Source organism: Zosterops lateralis, assembly GCF_965231275.1.
Source record: "Zosterops lateralis genome assembly, chromosome: 3".
NCBI classification, from domain to species: domain Eukaryota; kingdom Metazoa; phylum Chordata; class Aves; order Passeriformes; family Zosteropidae; genus Zosterops; species Zosterops lateralis.
The window spans coordinates 15652904-15672648 of NC_139764.1; the positions used below are offsets into that span (position 1 = coordinate 15652904).

Here is a 19745-nt window from a genome sequence, read left to right on the forward strand (position 1 = left end):
GCTGCCAAGTTTAAAAACACTACTACCTTAAAAAATAGTCTCATCATGACAACTTAAAAATACTTCAGTTGAAGACTGCTGCCTTGCTGGCCAAAATAATTGAGAGCTGAAAACATGTGACATTTGGAAGCTATTTCTATTAGCAAACATTTCACCACGACTCAGATTTCAAATGCTTTTCCTTTTGTCAGCATATAGCCACAGAACTCAACCCAAAAGTGTGAAAAATGTCTGTATCAAAAACATGACCAGTGCAAGTGATTTCCAAAACCAAACTTATATTCAATAAGTCATCTTTATGTATTGCTTACAGAATATAGACAGATCAAAGGTTCATAATTTTCATTATTCCTAGACTGAAAAAATAAAATAGCAGAAACTTTTCCTTCATGAAAATAAAAGTAGTACAGTTGCTTGTCAGTTGGAAGGAAGGAGAGCTTTGAAGAAATATTGGTTCAAGTTTTCAAGAAAATCCAAAACACTCAGAACAACAGGTATTGCAAAGTTGTGGTCATACAGCCAGCAGCATTTTCTCTTCTGCTTCATGTAGAAAACAGCTCAACCATTACTGCTACAAACTGATGCCAATTAAGTTTTTCCCCATAAAGCTGCCAACTGTTTGCTGAAGTAGCTGGTATCCATCTACTAGTAATTTCAGTATATCAATGCATTTTAAAAGTTTCTCTGTTCTACTGACTGGAGATATTAAAGTTATCTCATTTTATAATACCCTTTCAGAACAGTCCTCTCATGGGCAATTACTTCATTAGGCTGAACTTCAGACTTTTCATCTGTATCTACTAATGCTTCAAAGCTTGGAACATTTTGACTGTTCTCATTAAAATTCTCAATTAACATATGACATTACATAGTAAGTCCTGTCTTATCAGAGATCCTACTTTGCACAGAGAGAAAAGTTTGCAGATATATTACAGACTTCTGCAAATATCCCTTCCACACTACATTAATCTTAATTTCTTAATCTTTAAAGCTCCAGTGGATTATTTTTGTGACGGACCACATTTCCTTCTCCTTTGCTGTAGGTATCTTTCTCTAATGAAGAATCAACAGAACTCCTTCACAGCAAAATATCCATGCTTCTTTTGGAGCTGCAGTCCAAAAGAAATGTCTTTTTTCTTGGCCTAATACATATAGGAAATAGCAACTCTTGGCTTATTACTTAAAACTACTACATAAAATAATCACCTTCTAATCAATACTAAGAGTCATTCTGAAAGAACTCATGCGTATCTTCACAAAAAAAACCAGCATAAGGTGGCAAACTTACATGCTAATAGAGTACAAAAGTGACCCTGTACTGCTGAAAGAGATGAAACTGTCCAGTGAGCTGCTGCAAATCTCGTTAGCGACGTAAGGCAGTCATCCTGTCAAAACAAAGGAAAAGAGACACTGCCACAGTTAATGAAGTTCCTCAACACAAAAAAAGTCTTTTGACTTAACAGTATTTTTTTCAGGCCTCTCAGCTGCAGTTTATGGGGCAGTTTGACTGTGTAAGTATATGACAGATACTTATGTTTATGCAAATATGCAAGTTCCTTTTGGCATTCTTATTTTGACTGTTACCATGAGAAACTGCAGTCTTAATAGATTATATGTTTATAGGAGAAAATCATACCAGTTTTGCTAGATGTGGTTTTTAAATAGTTTAATTATCAGATCAACTAAACGATAGGGTCCAATGATTAAAACTATGCAGTAACTATAACTTAAAATGTAGATATTCCTCACTAATAAAGCACAAGTCCCTCTTTTCCCACCGATTCAAAGAGGAACTGCTACTTGTCCCTTACCTGTCGACAAGGTAAATGACCAAATAATGGCTTATCTTCATCAGCTAAAATTCGTTCTGGAGAGAAAAAACAAAATTGATTGTTGTGAGTTTAACCAAATTCTGAAAATCTCCCATAAAGGAGCCAAATGAACAGGTCAGTACCTATAGTCTGTATCGTGTAAGCACAGCTGCCCCAGCACATTATAGGTACACGTGGGTCTTCCTCATTTGGATGAACCTTCAAGCCTACTTTGTAAGTTGCCGTACCAAAAGTTGTCAGCATCTCTTTTATGCTCTCAGAATAAGGATTCCTGAAACAAAGAAAACAATATTACTAACTAATTCTTTCCTCCACTGGCAGCATAGTACCTCTGATGATAAGGATTCACCCTACAGATGGACAACTGCTGTTTTAAAATTTAAGTGACAACTCCAATCTCTCCAATTCTTTGGATCTGGTATTCTATAACTTCATTTTTTTTGTGACAGATCCCAAATTATATTTTTGATTATCTGTTTGGAATCAATCTCATTTTTAGTGTTAAGAATATCTATTCTTCAAAGACAAAGTCAAGGCTAAATTATAAAAAATGTGTGTGACTGAAAGCTAAATCTGTCATCAGCTGGGGTAAGAGTCTTGCATTTTGTGCGCAGCTGGCAGACCAAGGTGTGCACCATGTAACAAATTTTGTTACTTTCTCCTGAAGTGAAGAGACTGTAGAGCCAAATACAAATACACCTTTACAGGTGAAATCACATATTAATATTCTCTCCATTTCATAGTCTTCCTTCATGTTTTACATGTTGTGCTGGCTATAATGATGACTCCTTCATCCAGCTACAAGTAGTACCAAACTTAATCTTCATGCTGTAATTTATATAACTGCAGCATGTTTCTGCACACTGACTTAGCACATTTACTTCTGAAATTCTATTGAATTAAGACTTCTGGCTGGATTTCAATGTCATCATCATAATAATATTAACTTTTCTAATTAAAGAAAAATTCATATACTTTTCCTAAATTATTGAGACCTTCTAGCACAGAAGTTATGTTCTATTTTTAGGTTATGATTTCATAATGAATTTTTAATGATTTGTTAATATGTAAATACATACTTCAATTTGAAATCTGGTCTAAATCCTTCAGGTAATTGCAGCTGATCCATTTTTTCTGAATGACTAGAATGGCCTGTACAAACAAAAAGTTATAAATCACTGATTATTCACCTATATGTAATTTCTATATTATAGAAAAGTGCGGAAGCGGAATTTGAAATTTTATCACCAGAAACTGAAATCCCAAGCTGTTCTTGCCATTTATGCCATCATCCCTTGACTCCATTGTGGCAGAACCAAAGTGCTTGGTCTCTTCCATAAACATTATAACATTTTCACATACAAACATAGATTTCTTCAGACTTACTTGCACAGTCTTCATTTCGAAGTAAATGCAGGGCTTTTACTTGCTGGGATAGTGTTTTGATCCACTGAGTTAGGGTTGGTTGACCTGAAAAGTCTAACCTGTCAAAAAACATCCCCAAAACAACCAGTTAAAACAATCTGTAGACAGAATTAGTATTTCATAGACATTCTGACATCATTCATCTGTTTCTCAATGGGCTCTTTCTCTGCTGCCTATGCATTTTTCTATGTTCAGTTCTTTTTCTGCAGGTCCTATGCTTCCCTAATACACACTAACAAAGTGAAATCCATCAACCAAAATAAATAGACAGGCAATCCAAAACAGCAGATAACAAACATTCAGGAAGGTCTTCAGGGGTGTAGCTGGTTTGGCATCTTGGTTTTTTACATTTATTGAGGACATTTATAAACCAAACTGACCTGTTAAACAAAACTCTTGGTGGAGGAAGTAGAGGAATTACAGTGTTGCTCAAGCATTCACAAAGTGGACAAAGGAATTCACCATTTTCTACATCATAACTCGTGTGCACTCGCAATCTTTGTTGTCTTCGTTGCTCTTTTGCCTGGACTGCATCAAAATACCTTCAGAAAAGAGCAAGATGTAAGTGGCAAATTATTATTACTTGAACATAGAAATTTAAAAATTCTCAGGAAGACACAGTTTTGTCTTTCCCCAAATACAGATAAGAGTATTACCAGAGGGAAAAACCTCTACCCTCTGACTGATAAAGCATTAGTGCTTTTGGCTGCCAAAATCTACCCTAAGGTGCTGAAGTTCTCTGGGCAGTTAAAATCATGGTTAAGTCTGAACATTACATTTAAGAAAAAAGGAGAAGTAGTAGAGAGAAATTGGAGGTATTAAAAAACCAAAACCAAATCAACAAACAAAAAACTCCAAACAAAACAAAACACCACAAGCAAACAAAGCATTCCCCACCCCCCAAAACACTAAGAAACAAACAAACAAGCAAGCAAAAACAACAACCAAAAAAAAACAACACCAAACCAAACCAAATAACCCAACTCATTTTTACATAATTTTTTAAGGAAGATGCCATGAGCATTATCCTTGGGTGTTTTCTATTACAGGCAACAACCAAAACAGCAGCAACCAAAAAAACTGTTGGTTGAACCCCCTAAAAAAAGGAACTGAATTCACTGCTTTGCTAGATGTAGCTGCTATTCCAGAAGCCTCTGATGCAGTTTAAAGCATGCCCAATGATGACCGTAAAATGATCTGAATACAGGCACCTAAGGGCATTTCCAGGAGATTATGGCAACCACAAAGGACTGTACACGAGCTACACAAGAAGATTAAAAACCTATCTTGAGTGAGCAGTGACATCAAAGACCACAAATGAAACCTGGGCATGGTAATAGCCACAGAATCTCTGGGAGCTCCTAACACTCTTCAGACACAAGGCAGAATTTCAAATTACTCTTCAGAAGCCATGGCAAGGAGCAAAGCAAGGGCGTAATCAAAGTCAGAGGCATGAATGGCTTGAATTTGTCACGTGGCATTAGCACCACACAGCACTAAGAATGTTTATATGCCTCCAAAAAAATCAAAGAATAAAAAATAAGTACAAAAGGCTTTATTAAAATGCTCAGAAACAAAGGATAAAATTGAGTTTATGTTGAAGATGAACTAGGTCACCAAAACTTCTACTTCAAATTAAACCTGTTGGAGGAATTAAGAGTGCAAGGGATGCGCTGTCATTTAAAACCTCAGTAGAGAGCAGAAGAAGCAGCAAAAACATGTCTAGCAGTGAACTGCAAAAAAACCCAAAAAAATCCGAGCTTCAGATATATGTGCACTACAGGGAATTATGCACTGGGATAAACAAGGAAAGGGAATGAAGCTGCCATGTATGGCTTTGGACTCTTCTTTACCGAGAGGACAGTAAATGAAACCTTTTTTGAGTATGTTTACAGCATTTGATTTCTACTCCATTTTTTTCCAACAGAAAGCTGTTTGAATCACTTCCTGAAATTCCTTTTCAAGTTTACTACATGGTAGGAATTCTGCCATTAAAATTAGTGCCATTAGGCAGACTGGTAACATAACGTGTTATTTGAACTAAAAACTTAAATATAGCCTTTTACCTTTGCCAACACTGAGCATGCATAATATGTCCACAGCTACCCGTGTGTGTTCCACATGACAGATCTGGGTGCATGAATAAGGGGTCATACTTTTCTGTATTTAAAAGAAGAAAAAAAACAAAAAAAACAACTTTGAAATAAACATTTATCAAAAGGCAGATTAATGTTGCCACATTTGCATTATTATTTAACTTTATCACAGAAGTGTAGTTCATTTGATGAAGCATAAAACACATTACTAATCCATAACCACTGAAACTGTTTAAATTATTTATAAGTATCACTTTAGTTCGGTTTGAGTGTACGTACTGTACTGTACTTAAAGGCTTCAAACCAAGCTTCCAGAGGTGTTGGGCCCTGGTACAAGTCCCCAGGATCAACCTGCAGTTTTGGTGGTTCAGCACCATCAAAAAATGAGTTCAAGGACATTAATCTTCAGGGTCAGAGTGCAAAACAATTCAGTGCATAGATTCGTATGTGTTTACACATACAAAATCCAGAGAAACTTTTGCAACAATGCCCTTATTCACTGATCTGTTTCACCAAGTACCTAAATCCAATTATTTTTTTTTATTATCACTAAGAGGCATTTCAGATGATACAACTGAGAGGAAGAAAATGTACATCTTGTGCTTTTAAAGCACTACATTAACACCTCCTCTCTCTGATGTTACAGGCATGGTTGAAGAACAAACACTTCTGATTTTAAGGGTTTTTTCAACAGTTATAAATAATTTGTCACAAATAAATGGCATGAGCTCAATGTTCTCAGTGATTTACATTATTCAGCACACACATTTCTATCTCACCAAAAATAAGGGATTTTTGCCACTGTTTACAATGAAGCTATTCACAAACATAAGAAGGCTATGTCACTGTCTCAGATGAAAAAACGCTGTTGTCACAGTAACCCCAATGTTCTTTAATATTTAAGACAACTATGAAGAGTTACTTACCAGGATCTGGAGTAGTTTTGTTTCTATTTTTAGACAACACAGTTGATCGTTGAATAAATGCTGCCAAGACCATAGCCCTGCTGTCCACTTTAACTTCTTGCTCCTCCTGGCACAATATACACATAACAACCTGTCTGGGTTCAGCTACTCTAGTTTGCTCTGGACCCAAGGCTGTGAGTTTTGCATCTGAAATTACAGGGCTAGAATATTCAAAGAATATTAGTGAGCAAGTTATTTGAAAGACATTGTAATTCAGATCATGACTTAAGTGTGTTTATTGAGTTTCTTAAATTTATGATAAATGCTCTCTGACAAAAAACAGCTTTGGCATTTATGTAACAATTCCTATGTGCCCAGAAGTAGCAGGTATTTTCCAGAAAAAAATTCATAACCCTCCCAATTGTATAATCCACTCCAGCTGAACACAGAAACTGAATATGCAGCCCTCCATCATCACCATCTCTTAAGTGTCTAATATTTGAAAACACTCTCCACTTCCCCACAAAATCATTAACGTTCTCTAATTCATATTTCCAACTACCAAGCAGATTTTCTTCCAGATCTTCAACAGACATATAATCAGCTATTTCCAATTTGCTATGTTTAATAGCATGGTCTCTTCAGTATTATTAATAATTTACTGGGTGATTTTGTAGGAAAAATTATTTGCCTATTTGTGTTTATATTTATCCCACAATTCTGACAGAGAGGGGGCGGGAAACATTCCATTTACGGCTGGTTTTTTGTCTCAGAAACTAATGACTAGTTTTCCAGCAAGATCGAAAAAAAAAAAAGAGCTTTTTAAAGAGGCAACAATAGGACAAGCTGATGTAAAGATTAATAAGAAAAAAATTCGAACAAGATGCCTTTACTTGTTTTCATGGTCTCCAGAAGTTGAAGTGTCCAGCTCCTCCAGGGTTTGCTGAAAGAGCTCTTTGTTCTCATTAATGAAGTGCCGCTGCATCTCGGACATCTGGGCCATGATCTTCTCCCTGCGCAGCCGCGCAATCTCCGCTTTTCGCTTCCTTTCAGCTTTGTCTTTGTCACGGGAACTCTGAAATTTTGTCATAACAGATTATTTATTTTAACTACTGCTGGGTGTACCTTGTACTAACCTCCAAACAACAAAAATCTCATAAAAGACAAAAGAAAAGTCTACCAAAGAGTTATTTTGTGCCCTCTGTTCTTTAGCTTGTGTTCAGTGCCAGGCAGAACTGCAGATCTAAAAGGGGAACATCTCCCCCTTAACTTTTAACTGTATTTTGTATTTCTCTTCCCTTTAAGCATTCATAGGATAAAAGGATAAGAGAGTGACATGTCTCATCTCTGGTGGTGCTCTCCCTCCACAGCAGCTGCATTCCTGAATGCACTACAGTGCTCCAAGGTGTGTTTGCAGTACCTAGGATGTCATGTTGAGCTACACACACCAGCAGAGCTTATCTGGAATGACCTGCATGGTAACCATATATAGACAACCATTTCTTCTAGCAACTTTCCATGGAGTCTGAAATTATGGGAACAACAGAAACACTCAATGCTGTGACTGTAATACAGACAGTGCTATGGAGTAGAATTGCAAAAGATTTGGAGACTACAATATATGAAACAAAGAAAAACAGCTTAGGGACTTTACCAATAGGTTCTTCAAACAAATGAGTTCGATCTATAAACTGACACAGATTTTCAGAAGTCACTGATGTTCCCCATGTTTGATTTAGAACTGCAATTAGAAATCTAGTCCTTTGCTAGTCACCACCCAGACCTGTTCCAGATCAGCTGTTACAGATTGCTTTTACCTCTTCCATAATATTTCCTTCTGTCTCAGCAACGGGACTTGAAGAAGAGCTTTCTCTTAGCTTTTTAATAGTATTAAAAGTCTGTAAGAAAAAAAAAAAAGCCTTTAATTTTTTTGGCACATAAGAATGTAACTGTATATACTATAATCCTGGCTATACAATGTGCATTATTGGAATCCAGAAGAGTAAAACTAGGTACAACAAATCCACAAATCCACCAGAAATCATCCCAATGTAATTAGAAAAGTTTCAAAAATCTTATTTCCATGATTTTCAGTGGTAATATAAAATACATTTACCTTCAATATCCATCTGATCATGTCCTTGTGCACTTCCAGATGAGGTGCATTTTGCAGTGTTTCTAGCATAGCCAGTATGCTGGGGGAGTTATTGGGTGCTTCTCCTGGTTCTGAAAGAAAAAAATGTAATGAGAATTGATGATACCATTACTGGCAAGTTAATCAGTCATTAACATTAAAAACAAGAAACCCCAATTGTTGCTTGTTCAGCAACTGAAGAATTCCTTCAACAAATAGGCACAATATGTAATTTTTCATTCTCCTCCAATACAAATCTTTTCATTAATAACTTCTAAATCCTAGGAAGTTTTGCTCACTGACTATATTTTCTCACAAAAGAATTGTACTGTGTGTGCTCTCTGGCCGTTTTCATCTTGGGAACCTTCAATATTTTATTTCCCACTACTTTAAATGGAACTTCCATGTGTTAGCAAAACTAGAGGTATTAGTCAGACAATACAAAGGAGAGTCAAGATTAAAAGACCATTTAAGAATGCAACTATGATTTTTGCAATTGCATCTGATCACATGCAGCAATCTTTATTGAGATGTCACTTAAAGATATTCAGAATCAGATCTAGAGGGAATTATTCAACTTCTGGATTTCTCCTCTAGAAAATGTCTTTAGTATTTTACCAGCATAGAATCTACACATGTGGAAAGCATTTATGCATCAACTCAACTTGATAACATTTTGATGGATAAAAAAAATATACTCTTCTGGTAAACACAGTTTCAGAAGAATAAAATATGAGATCTTGGCATTTTTAGTTATTTCAAATTTGCTCTACATTTGAAAAGAAAGGCATACTTGATATCTTCTGAGTGAAGGTAAATGTTACAACATTCTCTTCACTGAGATTCTCCAGATGTTGTTTTTCTTCTTGCAGTGCCATTCCAATCAAATGCAAAACCTAGGCAAAAATTACAAATTTTAGTTCTTTTCTTACATAATTCATATAATCTTGTTATATAGTTGGAGTAATTAATTCAGAAACAGGAAAGTCATATATACAATTATTTATTACAAACAGATTTGAAGTTATTTCTATATACAGAATTCCAAAGCTACATTACACAGGAGCAACAGTGTTTGAAACTTTGCCATATAAAATCCACATTAAATACTTGCCTCTTTCTGTTTGCTGTCCTGACTAGTGAGTGAGAAGTCAGTACTTCCTATCTTTCTACCTACCCCCTGCATGTACCCCCTGCTTCTTCTCTGGACAGAAGCAGCACAAAGCAGACTTTAAGTCCTTTTTATACACAAAGTTTAGCGACAAAAAATTAAAATCTTTGAGTTGAATTTATTCTCTCAAGAAACACATTTTAAATGTTAAATTTTAGGTTAGTGAAGAGCTGTAATCTCCTTGAACTTAACAAATGTAATTACCCTATTTAGCACTATGATAGTATGAACTGCATTTTGAAGCTGAGATACTTCATTCTCGGTGACAAACTTTGTCATGTTGCATCAGCCAGTTTGCAACCCTATACAAATTGGCAGGATGCTCCAGACAAAAAGGTTTACTGGTGCCTGGAATCAACACTGACACTCACGTAAGGAAAGGATAATCACCTGAAAATTTGTAACAGAACTGGAATGTGACAGACCAAGTATCTACAGAAAAAGCAGCAGAACCTGATGAGAGTCTTGAAGTCTTTTTAATTTGTTTTAATAAACAACAGTTAATTTCTCAGTCTATCACATCTACTTAACAAGATCTCATTAGATATGGGCCACCTCTTGCAGATGTCTCATATCCACCTTTGCAAGTGCTTCCAAGACAAAAGTGTTTGACCTGGGAAAGATGCAGTGCAATTGCATGGCACCATCACAGAGAAATGCCACAAGTTTCTGAGCAAGTGACAGGTCCCTAATGAATTTCATGGCTTTGAGAATGGCCAAACACATTTTAGTTCAGCCAAAAAAACCTAACTTATTTTATTCAAAGTTACTCCAAAACCTATCATTCTTACATTACCTAAATATAACTACATTGTTGTGATTTTTAATACCAATATATCATCCCATTTTCAATTTTTTTGGTGTTATACAGAACTGCTTATGTTAATTTAAACTTAGCTGTAATAGGCAATATACACTTGATAAATGGATGTCAAAAAATTAACACTCAGTTTCAAAACTGGAGATTTTTGCAAAATGTTATTTAAAAATCCATCAATATTTTTTTAAAGTTTGGAGTTGGATCCTAAACCAACAACTCTGCCCAATATAAACAGCCCTTGGATGGCAGTTCACTACTTATCTCTGCACACCCCAGAAAATGACGATCGTGACACCAAAATCTACAACAACCCTCCAGGTTTCTTAAGATCATTATAAATCGCAAGGAACAAGCAGCTCATTTAAGTTTTCCAAAGCAGATACATTTTCAAGTTAGAAAATTCTTGTGTGCACTTTCATGGTTTTTTCCTAGAGTGATTTAGCCTAAACTGAAAATAAGCAAAGGAACATCAAGAAAAAAATCAATGTCTCTCTAATATGCAACAGCTAATGGGTTCTCTACCACAATAAGCATTACTGCCACTGATTCAAGTAGAATTCTTTCCTCTCATGTGCACGCCATTAGAAATTTACCTGGGTCTTCCATTCACTTTTAAAAATAAAATTGCATCAGAGGCAGAGGGGTTTCCCTAGTTTTGCACATCAGGAAATGCCACTTACTTCTCATTCACAGTATTCTGGATATTTCAGACACCGAGTAAACAACTCAAACCTATAAAATCATGTTAAAATGCTCTAATGAGCATTCCTCCATTAGCATAAGCATTAGTTTAAATAAAAAACCCCATACCCTTTGCAGCATGGACTCTGACCAGGCATAGCCATTGTGCTCCACTGCCCACTGCAGTATAGTTCCCATAATGCAGAGCATGACATCAGACTGCAGGATATTCACCAGGCTGGCAAAAAGTGGGCAGAAAGGAGGAAGAGCTGGTGGTGGAAGTGCTGAAAGGGAAATTGATGTGTTTGACATTTCACCAATATTTGCAACATTTTAACACATTTAAAATGTCTGATTTAACAGCTCAACCCAAGGCAGGGGGTTGGAACCAGATGACCTTCATGCTTTCTTCCAACCCAAACCCTTCTGTGATCCTAAGGGAGAACACAGCAGCCCAATAAACAGCCAGAACAGAGTTACCAATTTAGGCTGCACCATTCAACATGGCTTGTGGGTAACAGAAAAGCCAAAGGAATAAGCTCTTCAGAAGGCTGCTTCCACAACAAATCAGACACCTGACTACAGCCAGGGAGACATAAGGGAAATTGCTTCATTTCTAACCAACTTCTACTCTAGCCCTGGAACAGGCTGTTAGTCTAAACATCAGGGCAATACACAGCTTGATATGTGATTCCCTCTTCTCCCATCTCCTCTCAAAAATAAATACCTGTATCTTCTCTGTTCTGTCTTTTCAGCTTTCTCTGTGCTTCCTCTGCCTGAAATAGAAGAACAATGCCAGCATTACTCAAAATCCGTACCAATATAAAACTAATAAAAAAAGCATTCATCCTTTACTACATTGTTACTGTTTTTTCCCAGCCTTAAATAAACATGAAAGCTTTCATGTCTTTTCAGTTTGTCTTATGTTCTACTTGTAAAGTAGGGCATGCAACTTCAAAATTAATCTTTCCTCTTGAGCCAGCCTGGATTCTTTTCCTAGCATAAAACTGTAAGGTAAGTTTGAGCTAAAATGGCAATTTCCATAAAGATAAGAGAAAATTGTTTTAAATACTTTCAGTAAAATAAGATACAAGGGAACCCACAGACAAGCTCCTGAATACCCACTGGTTTCAACAGCTCTGTATAGGGCACAGTATCCAGTGGCACAGAAATCACTGCAAAAACTTGGGCAAATTTTGTTAACATTTTCAAATATCCAGCTGGTAATACTTCTTCACAGAAGCAAGCTTTGGAAAAAGGCAAACAAAAAAAAAGGCACAAAATAAACCCCAGAAAGCTGAACTACTACCTTTGATTGCTCTGCCCTTGAAAAGTGATAGAAATACAGATTGAAGTTCTTGGCACATTCTGGTTTTAATTCATACAGCCCTCTGCCTGTTAATCCAGGTTTTCTATAAAAAACCAAAGCAAACAAAACACTTTATGTCAACTGGTTCTTAACATCTGAGAATAAATAGTTAACTAGAACAGCTAACAAACACTGCCTAACAGGCATTCTAGAAATTAAGTAACAGTAATAAGAATTCTGCACAGGATTAAAGCCACGGGAAATCACCATGACTCAGCCCTCTTTCTTTCGTTCTCTCATTTTCACTAATTTAGACATTCCATTTCTAAAGTTGAATCATTAGAATAAAGGGAAACATACTTGAAACATGCCACTTCTTCAATCACACTTTCCATCCCTGTCTCTCTGTTCTCCTACATGGAGTGAAAAGGCAAGACAGTGTGTTACTTGAGCTTTTGAAATAAACACATTCAAGTATCGTACAATACTACAGCAAGTGTGCAAAATGAATGTAGTACAAAGTCATTTTACTGGCACTCAAGAGAGTACTAAACCACATAATATGAAAATACATTCAGGAATATCATCTCTGCAAAAGGCACTTTGAAAAAGTCATGCCCTCCTAAGCGCTCCATTTGTACTGCTTTTCCCTGTCATAATGAACTCGGATGTCACAGTAGCAGAAGAAAACTCAAAGTTAGTTACTTAGCACATTTTTACAATACACAGCCAGGATTTCTAATTTCTAGGCCTTTAACTTGAAATAAATACTAGAAAGCTAAAAAGACCAGTTACTGACAAATGCTGAAACATCAACAAAAGGCAGAATGAGACATCAGCTCAAATATGTAACAATACTTCATATACAAATTATCTTTTCATATTCCCGTCCCCTTCTTCCAATACATATTCATAGCAGTTACCAGGCCAGGGAAAGAGTATTTAGGACTGACAACATAATTTAGAACTCCAGCTTATATCGAATTTGCATTTTCATGCAACCCTAAACTATTCTTAAATAATTTCAAAATTTGACTTTTCAAATTGTTTCAGTTTAAAATATTTAGAAAAAAGAAAAGTATTTTATAATATATCATTAAAATTATTACCAGTGCAGTAAAACATAAACTTTGGAATTTTGACTGTCTTCAGAAATAATTTTTAAAAGATTGCTTAAAAAATGTTAAAAGGAGATAAGAAAGCAAGCTTTACTATCCTACAGAAGTACTTATAATAGAATTCAGATAAATCATTCTGTTCATGTAAATGAAGCATTTAAGTTACACAAGTCATAATACAGTGTCTGATTCCATGTCTTTTCACTTATTGTTAGGCTTTAAAATATAACAGCTTATATTTCTGGATAGTTCTAACAACCCACTTCCATACATCTAATTCAGGGTGTACAAGCAGCCTGCAGAGACTGCTGGACAGATGGCCTGATTAGAAACAGTATTAAATAGAGAAAGGAGCTGAAGAAGCTCTCAAATTCCTGCCTCTTTCATATCTTGTTCCTTCTTTGCCTCTTTCCTACCCTTACCACGAGAACTGTTAACCTGTACTCATGCTAACCTTGCTCTCAGCATAATCATGCTGCTCCCATTGCACATTAAGTGACATGAACTTACATAAGACAATTTTTCAGCAATCAGCCTTATAAAGTGGAAGCTGGTTCTCCCCTCCACACACAGTTACTTACATCTTCAGGGAGTGCCTTTACCAATTCACTGTGAGCCATTGGCCTGATGCTCAGCTGATGGATGATCTCTCTCTTGATTTCATCTGTTGCATTGACCTGTCCTATTCCAGGGCTGAACCTTTCACCTGTAGAAATAAAATACACAGGTTTTTTGTTTTTTTTTTTTTTTTTTGATTTTCAACATTTTTTATCTTTTTCTCTAAATTAAAGGTTAGAAAATAAAGTGTCTTCTGAAATCTTGTGTTCATCCACCAGTGTTCAAAAATTCATTACATTGATCTAAGCTAGTTTCAAGGCTTTTCTCCTAGGAAAGAAGTCAGAGCTCCAGAAAGTTCACAACAGGACTGAACCTGAGATAGCAATAAAAAATTGCTCAGACCATGAAAAAGCCTAAATTTAAAAATTTAATTAAATATATTCTGAACTTACCAACAATCATTATAATGAGGTATAGCATCTCTTCTATAAGAGTGTTATTTTGTTGAACAACATCCTGAAGTAAAACAAACAAAAAAAATAAACATTTTTCAATAATTATTCCATATGCTGAAAATACTTTTTCAGTGATTTGAAACATTGCCTGTTTTCATTCTTAGTACTCCCAAACTGAGCTAAGCTGAAACACAGTCATAAATGCAAAAATTATGCAACATTTTCTGACATTTACCAGTTTGACAGGTAAAAACATTTATGCATACTTCAAACTGGCCAAATTAAATTAAAACAGGATAGATTTTACTTTTTTTATCAAGAAATAGCTCTGTCTCAGTACAACAGCATCTGATGCACTCTGAAAAACAAAACTGAAGATTTTCTATTGCAGCAGGGAACAAAATACCTTGTTAGTATTCTCTGTGCTGAATCTTTTGCCGTAGTCTGGAGTACTAAATATCTGATAGAGCTCAAAGCGACTCAGCATTATCATCAGGAAGTGATTTGGATCCATCATAGACACACCTGTCTATTAAAGAAAAAAAAAGATTATAAAGAGAAAACAGATTGGGTGTTATCACAGCATGTTTGTATATTTATATATGATGTTCACTGTATATTCTTTACAAAATTAATCCCTCTCTCAATCCCATGAATTAAGACTTAATATTTAAGTTTACTCTCTTAGGACACCAAAACCAAAACTGTAAGCCCATTTGACAAGCAGAATCCTATGCTTTATCAAGAGTTTCTGATGCTCTTTTAAGGGCATCATGCAAAATATTCAGGGTTACTCCTTCTATTTTAAGCAGTCTAAACACAGGTCAGTGAAAGATTTTTGTTCGATTGTTTTTATCTCAAAAATTTTGTTCCTGCTGGCTTATCTTCTAGCAGGCATAATGTTACTTAGTATATACCACTGAAGATTTTAATAACAAATTCCAATCCTCTAAAGAAAGCCTGAAGATTGTACAGCAAAGCTTCCAAAACCTTCTTGGATAGAAAAATACTAAAGTTTCAATGCAGAACAAACACTGACTTTCAGAGATTTCTGTTTCTGAAACCTATGGCTGAAGTTTTTTCTGTTTATAAAACAAGGTATCTATGTTTGCCAATTACAAGTATTTGTTGTTAGTTTACTACTGCTAATGGGACCATCTTTAAAACAGAATAAATTTCTAAGGAAGATATAGGCTATCTATTGAAATGGGCAGCTGAAAATGATAATTAAAAATCAGTGGCAGATCAAGCCTCACTGAAATAGGTCTGAAAGCGGAAGTAACTTGGGGCATGTTTATCCTACTGGGTATTGCTAACTCTAGGCAAGATTTGAGGGACTTTCTGAGGAAATATTTTGCTGTCCAGGTGAACTATGTACCCCAAGCTGCGAAATTTTAGATTATATTGCTGTCAATGGAGAAGCATTGCATCCATGACAGAACAGAATCCACTGTCACATCTGCAAAATCTCTTCTGAAGAGGAAAAACAAAAACATCAACACATTCACTGAGTATATTTCTGACAATAGGCAGATCGTGTAACTGCCAGTACAGCACAACCCATTAGTTAAAATATTACATTTTTGAAGATGTGGCATATATACACTAAACAGAAAATTCAGCACTTTTCAAATTGTAGCTAAAAAACAAGTATTACAACAATAGTTATTTCCTTTAAAAAATATTCCATAATTATGTAGATAAAATAAGAAAATTGAGTCCTTCCACAAAAAAATATCCTTTTTTTCCTTAAAAAGATTCTGATGAAGATAAAAGTAAACACAAAGACATCCTGAAAATACTTGAAAAAAATGAAAACTGGTATATGTGGTTACCTGAAGCATTACTATGTCCTTGTCAAACATCTCCCTCCTGCACTTCACATTATGATAGTAATAAATCTGAAAAAAATACCCAAAACACCACACCACAATCATTAACAAATATATTAATAATATTTTATCTAAAATTATACTGTGTTAAAAACCAAAATATTATAATGTGTTAAAAACCAAAAAAATTAATCTGTAATTTGAAAAAAAAATTATACTATTATATCTGTATGCAAAAAGCTTTTTATAAAGCACAAGACAAGCATAGTTGCTGGCTGGGCTGTAGTGATGCAATGTCTGGATTGCGTAAACGTACAAGCAAAAATCTTCTTGATCTCTTTAACTTATGTTTTAATATATTTGTTTAGCAATTAACTGTTAGAAATTCACAGGAGAGAAAGCCCTTGCAGTTGGAGTTTCTTCTCTTTATGAATTGCTCTTTAATCATTTGAGATACCATCTTTCAGGAATTGCCAGTGTCAGCAAAATGTTAATATTGTGACAGAGCTATATTTAACCCAAACCATCCCAGGAGGAATTCAACAGGACTGAGCCAGACAGCAGCAACATCACAACCACTGCATGACACTGAAAGGTGGAAAGTTTGATTCTACCACAATCAAGGAAAAATAAATAGGGCTGACAAGTTTCTGCCTAGGCCTGGAAACAAACTTTAGCATGCTAAATCTCCTCTAGACACATACCATTTCCACCAGGATTACATGGAGACAGGCATTTTTCCCTTTCTTCCCTATCCTAATAATCCACAGATATAGATGCCCATTCCTATTATCTGGGAAAGATCCAAAAGGAGCTGGCTGAACATGAGTTCTCCTCTTAGCCAAAGTAAAGATAAAGGACTTGCAGACTGTGGGAGTTATGTTGTCTCAATTAAATCAAGCTCTTAACTTCAAGATCATGACAACCAGGGAAAATTAACACAAAGACTTATTTCACTACCAAAAGCTAAGCTGAAATTCCACATTTGATGTGTATCTACAGCACCATGGGCACTGCTATAATTGTACGTAAGTAGAGTTCTTTTTGCTGTAATGACAAAAAGGACACCACCTTGTGAAGATCCTTCAAGAGTCAAGAAGTGTCAGAATATAATATATTTGAGCAATTTAATGCAGTCTCCTAGTAAATATACATTGCAATTATCTAATGGAGATGAAGGCTGATGGTACTGAAGGAATTTTCTTGCAAATAAATCAAGTTAACACCTCACAGAATTAAACCCTATTCCTGTTATAATCTAAGTCTTGCTGAGAAAATCACTTGAGACAACCACCCTGGTGGGTGGTACTGACACCACAGTACCCATTTTATAGCTGTTATGCTCGAAACACCTAATTTATACAAACACTGAGAACATATGTTTAGAGATGAAAGGAGCCAGTCACCAGAAGTGTAAGAGCTAAAAGCCAAAAAACACTTAGTTCTACACTGCTTCTAATGCTTTTGAGGGATCTTCGAATTTCAATTACTTTATAAATATAAATAGCCATGATACCATAATGCTGCACATTTTTATATCTGAGACACTTTTATGTGGAGGTGATGAATGCATTACCACAGATGTGCAGATCTAATTCTGCACTTCAAACGGTTGCTGCACAGTGCACAGTAAAAAAGCTAGGAGTCATTAACTGCATTAACGAGGTTAAAACTCTACACACCGAGCACTAAGTTCAGTGGCTACTGCAGCAGTCCTGAAATAAAAAAGCAACTTCTGACTAAAAATAATCCAAGACCAGTTTAAAAGCAAAAATACTCAAATGATGCCAGTGCTGATAAAAAAGCCTACCTCACATTGCCTTCCATGAGACTGACATAAGTAAAATTTCATATCAATACAGGAAAAGAAGGTTTTGAGGTCTGAAAGACCAAGAGCTCCCTCCATCCTCAGCACTGGTGAGGTCCCACCTCAAGTCTAGTTGTGGGCCCTTCACTTCAAGAAATACATGGAGGTTCTTCCAGGCAACCAGCAACAGGTTGTGTCAGGGGAGGTTCAGGCTGGACATTAGGAAGAATTTCTGCATGGAAAGGATTGTTGAAAATTGAAATGGACAGCCCAGGGAGGTGTTGGAGCCACTGTCCCTGGAGGTTTTCTAGAGCTGACTGGACATGGCCCTTAGTGCTGTGGTCTAGTTCACAAGGTGCTATTTGGACAATGATCTCAGAGGTCTTGTTCAAGCTAATTGTTTCTGTGATTCTGTGAAATTATCCTGAGGGAGTTATCAGGAAAGAGTGATTCTACAGCTCCTGTGCACTTACCTGATTAACAAGAGAGAAACCATTCCTCCTCCACATCCCTGCATGCACTTGGGCACACAGGACCAGGCATCGTAGAGGATGTTCTATTAACATAGGTGGGCTAAGTTCACTCTGCAGTAAGGAAATGCAATATTTTGAGTTATATAGAGAAAATAAAAGAAAGTGGGACTGAAATGAAGGAGGATGATATTTGTGATCATTAAAATATTTGGGCACTACAAAGAACAAGCAAATCCAGCACAAAAGTTAGATGAGCTTATTCATAATCTTTCAAATCATTGTTAATCACCCTTATATTTTGTCTTTGCTCCACACAACTACTGCACGAGGGCTTTAGTTTATTCCTAAAGACAGCAGCTTTCATTTTTTAAAACATCAACGCCAGCAATTTAGTAACACTGTAATTTCATTCATTCAAAGGTTAAGTAGTACTTCTTTCCAAAGACTTCTTCTCCCAGTTAGGTTTTATCCTCTTTTATTTTACATTTTTTGACTACCTCTTAAAGAAATAGCCTATCAGTAAGAACAGGCAGAAAGCAAGAAACAGCTGGGGAAGAAAATTAGAACCCAGCTCAGGGAGAAGGAATCAGATCCTGTCTGGGGTTCCTAAAAGCAGTTTCTACTACAGAAAGGAGGTTATGCAACCTGAGTCTTAGTTACCTTTAGCAAGCAATACTGATCATCTACACTCATGAATATTTGGATATTAATCTTTTAAGAGGTAATTTTATATATTAGAGATATTCTCTCTGAGTAGAATTCATAGTACAAAGGTCCTTTGGTTTATTTAATAATATCCTACACTTACATGACCAATTTCACATTCAGCATTAATTAAATTTAATGAATATACTACATTTAATTACATACCAGGGGCAGAAGCTCTGGAAACTTATATGCCACTTCAGTTTTACTCAGCAAAACATGCAAGCCTACATAAAGACAGGAAAAAAACATACAGAATATTACATACAATATTTTAGGTAATTCAAAGAGGACAAGAAAAGGTAATCTAATTTACTCTTGGACCATTGTCTGGACACAGCTACAGGTCTGCAAATTTATCACCTTGGGGCTACACATCTATTTCCTGAAGAAACATGTTACAAAGAATATATTTTAAGAGAAC

General features: G+C 35.8%; 1 protein-coding gene across 4 annotated transcripts in view; it reads right to left on the bottom strand.

The window, feature by feature from the left end:
• The window catches only part of UBR2 (ubiquitin protein ligase E3 component n-recognin 2), a gene marked incomplete at its 3' end in the record, with an annotated part of 55954 nt that overhangs the window by 10137 nt on the left and 26072 nt on the right, over window positions 1-19745 (bottom strand). For all 4 annotated transcript variants that reach the window (XM_083856228.1, XM_083856229.1, XM_083856231.1 and 1 more), the window contains 22 exons: window positions 19487-19548; window positions 18617-18727; window positions 16340-16405; window positions 14911-15033; window positions 14502-14565; window positions 14073-14197; window positions 12734-12786; window positions 12374-12476; window positions 11792-11840; window positions 11194-11348; window positions 9186-9288; window positions 8375-8484; window positions 8076-8156; window positions 7152-7333; window positions 6280-6479; window positions 5324-5417; window positions 3638-3799; window positions 3219-3316; window positions 2912-2984; window positions 1955-2103; window positions 1812-1867; window positions 1289-1385 (listed from right to left, as the gene is read on the bottom strand). In XM_083856228.1, coding sequence (XP_083712354.1) covers window positions 1289-1385; window positions 1812-1867; window positions 1955-2103; window positions 2912-2984; window positions 3219-3316; window positions 3638-3799; window positions 5324-5417; window positions 6280-6479; window positions 7152-7333; window positions 8076-8156; window positions 8375-8484; window positions 9186-9288; window positions 11194-11348; window positions 11792-11840; window positions 12374-12476; window positions 12734-12786; window positions 14073-14197; window positions 14502-14565; window positions 14911-15033; window positions 16340-16405; window positions 18617-18727; window positions 19487-19548 — 2316 coding nt within the window. The remainder of the gene's footprint in view (window positions 1-1288; window positions 1386-1811; window positions 1868-1954; window positions 2104-2911; window positions 2985-3218; window positions 3317-3637; window positions 3800-5323; window positions 5418-6279; window positions 6480-7151; window positions 7334-8075; window positions 8157-8374; window positions 8485-9185; window positions 9289-11193; window positions 11349-11791; window positions 11841-12373; window positions 12477-12733; window positions 12787-14072; window positions 14198-14501; window positions 14566-14910; window positions 15034-16339; window positions 16406-18616; window positions 18728-19486; window positions 19549-19745) is intronic.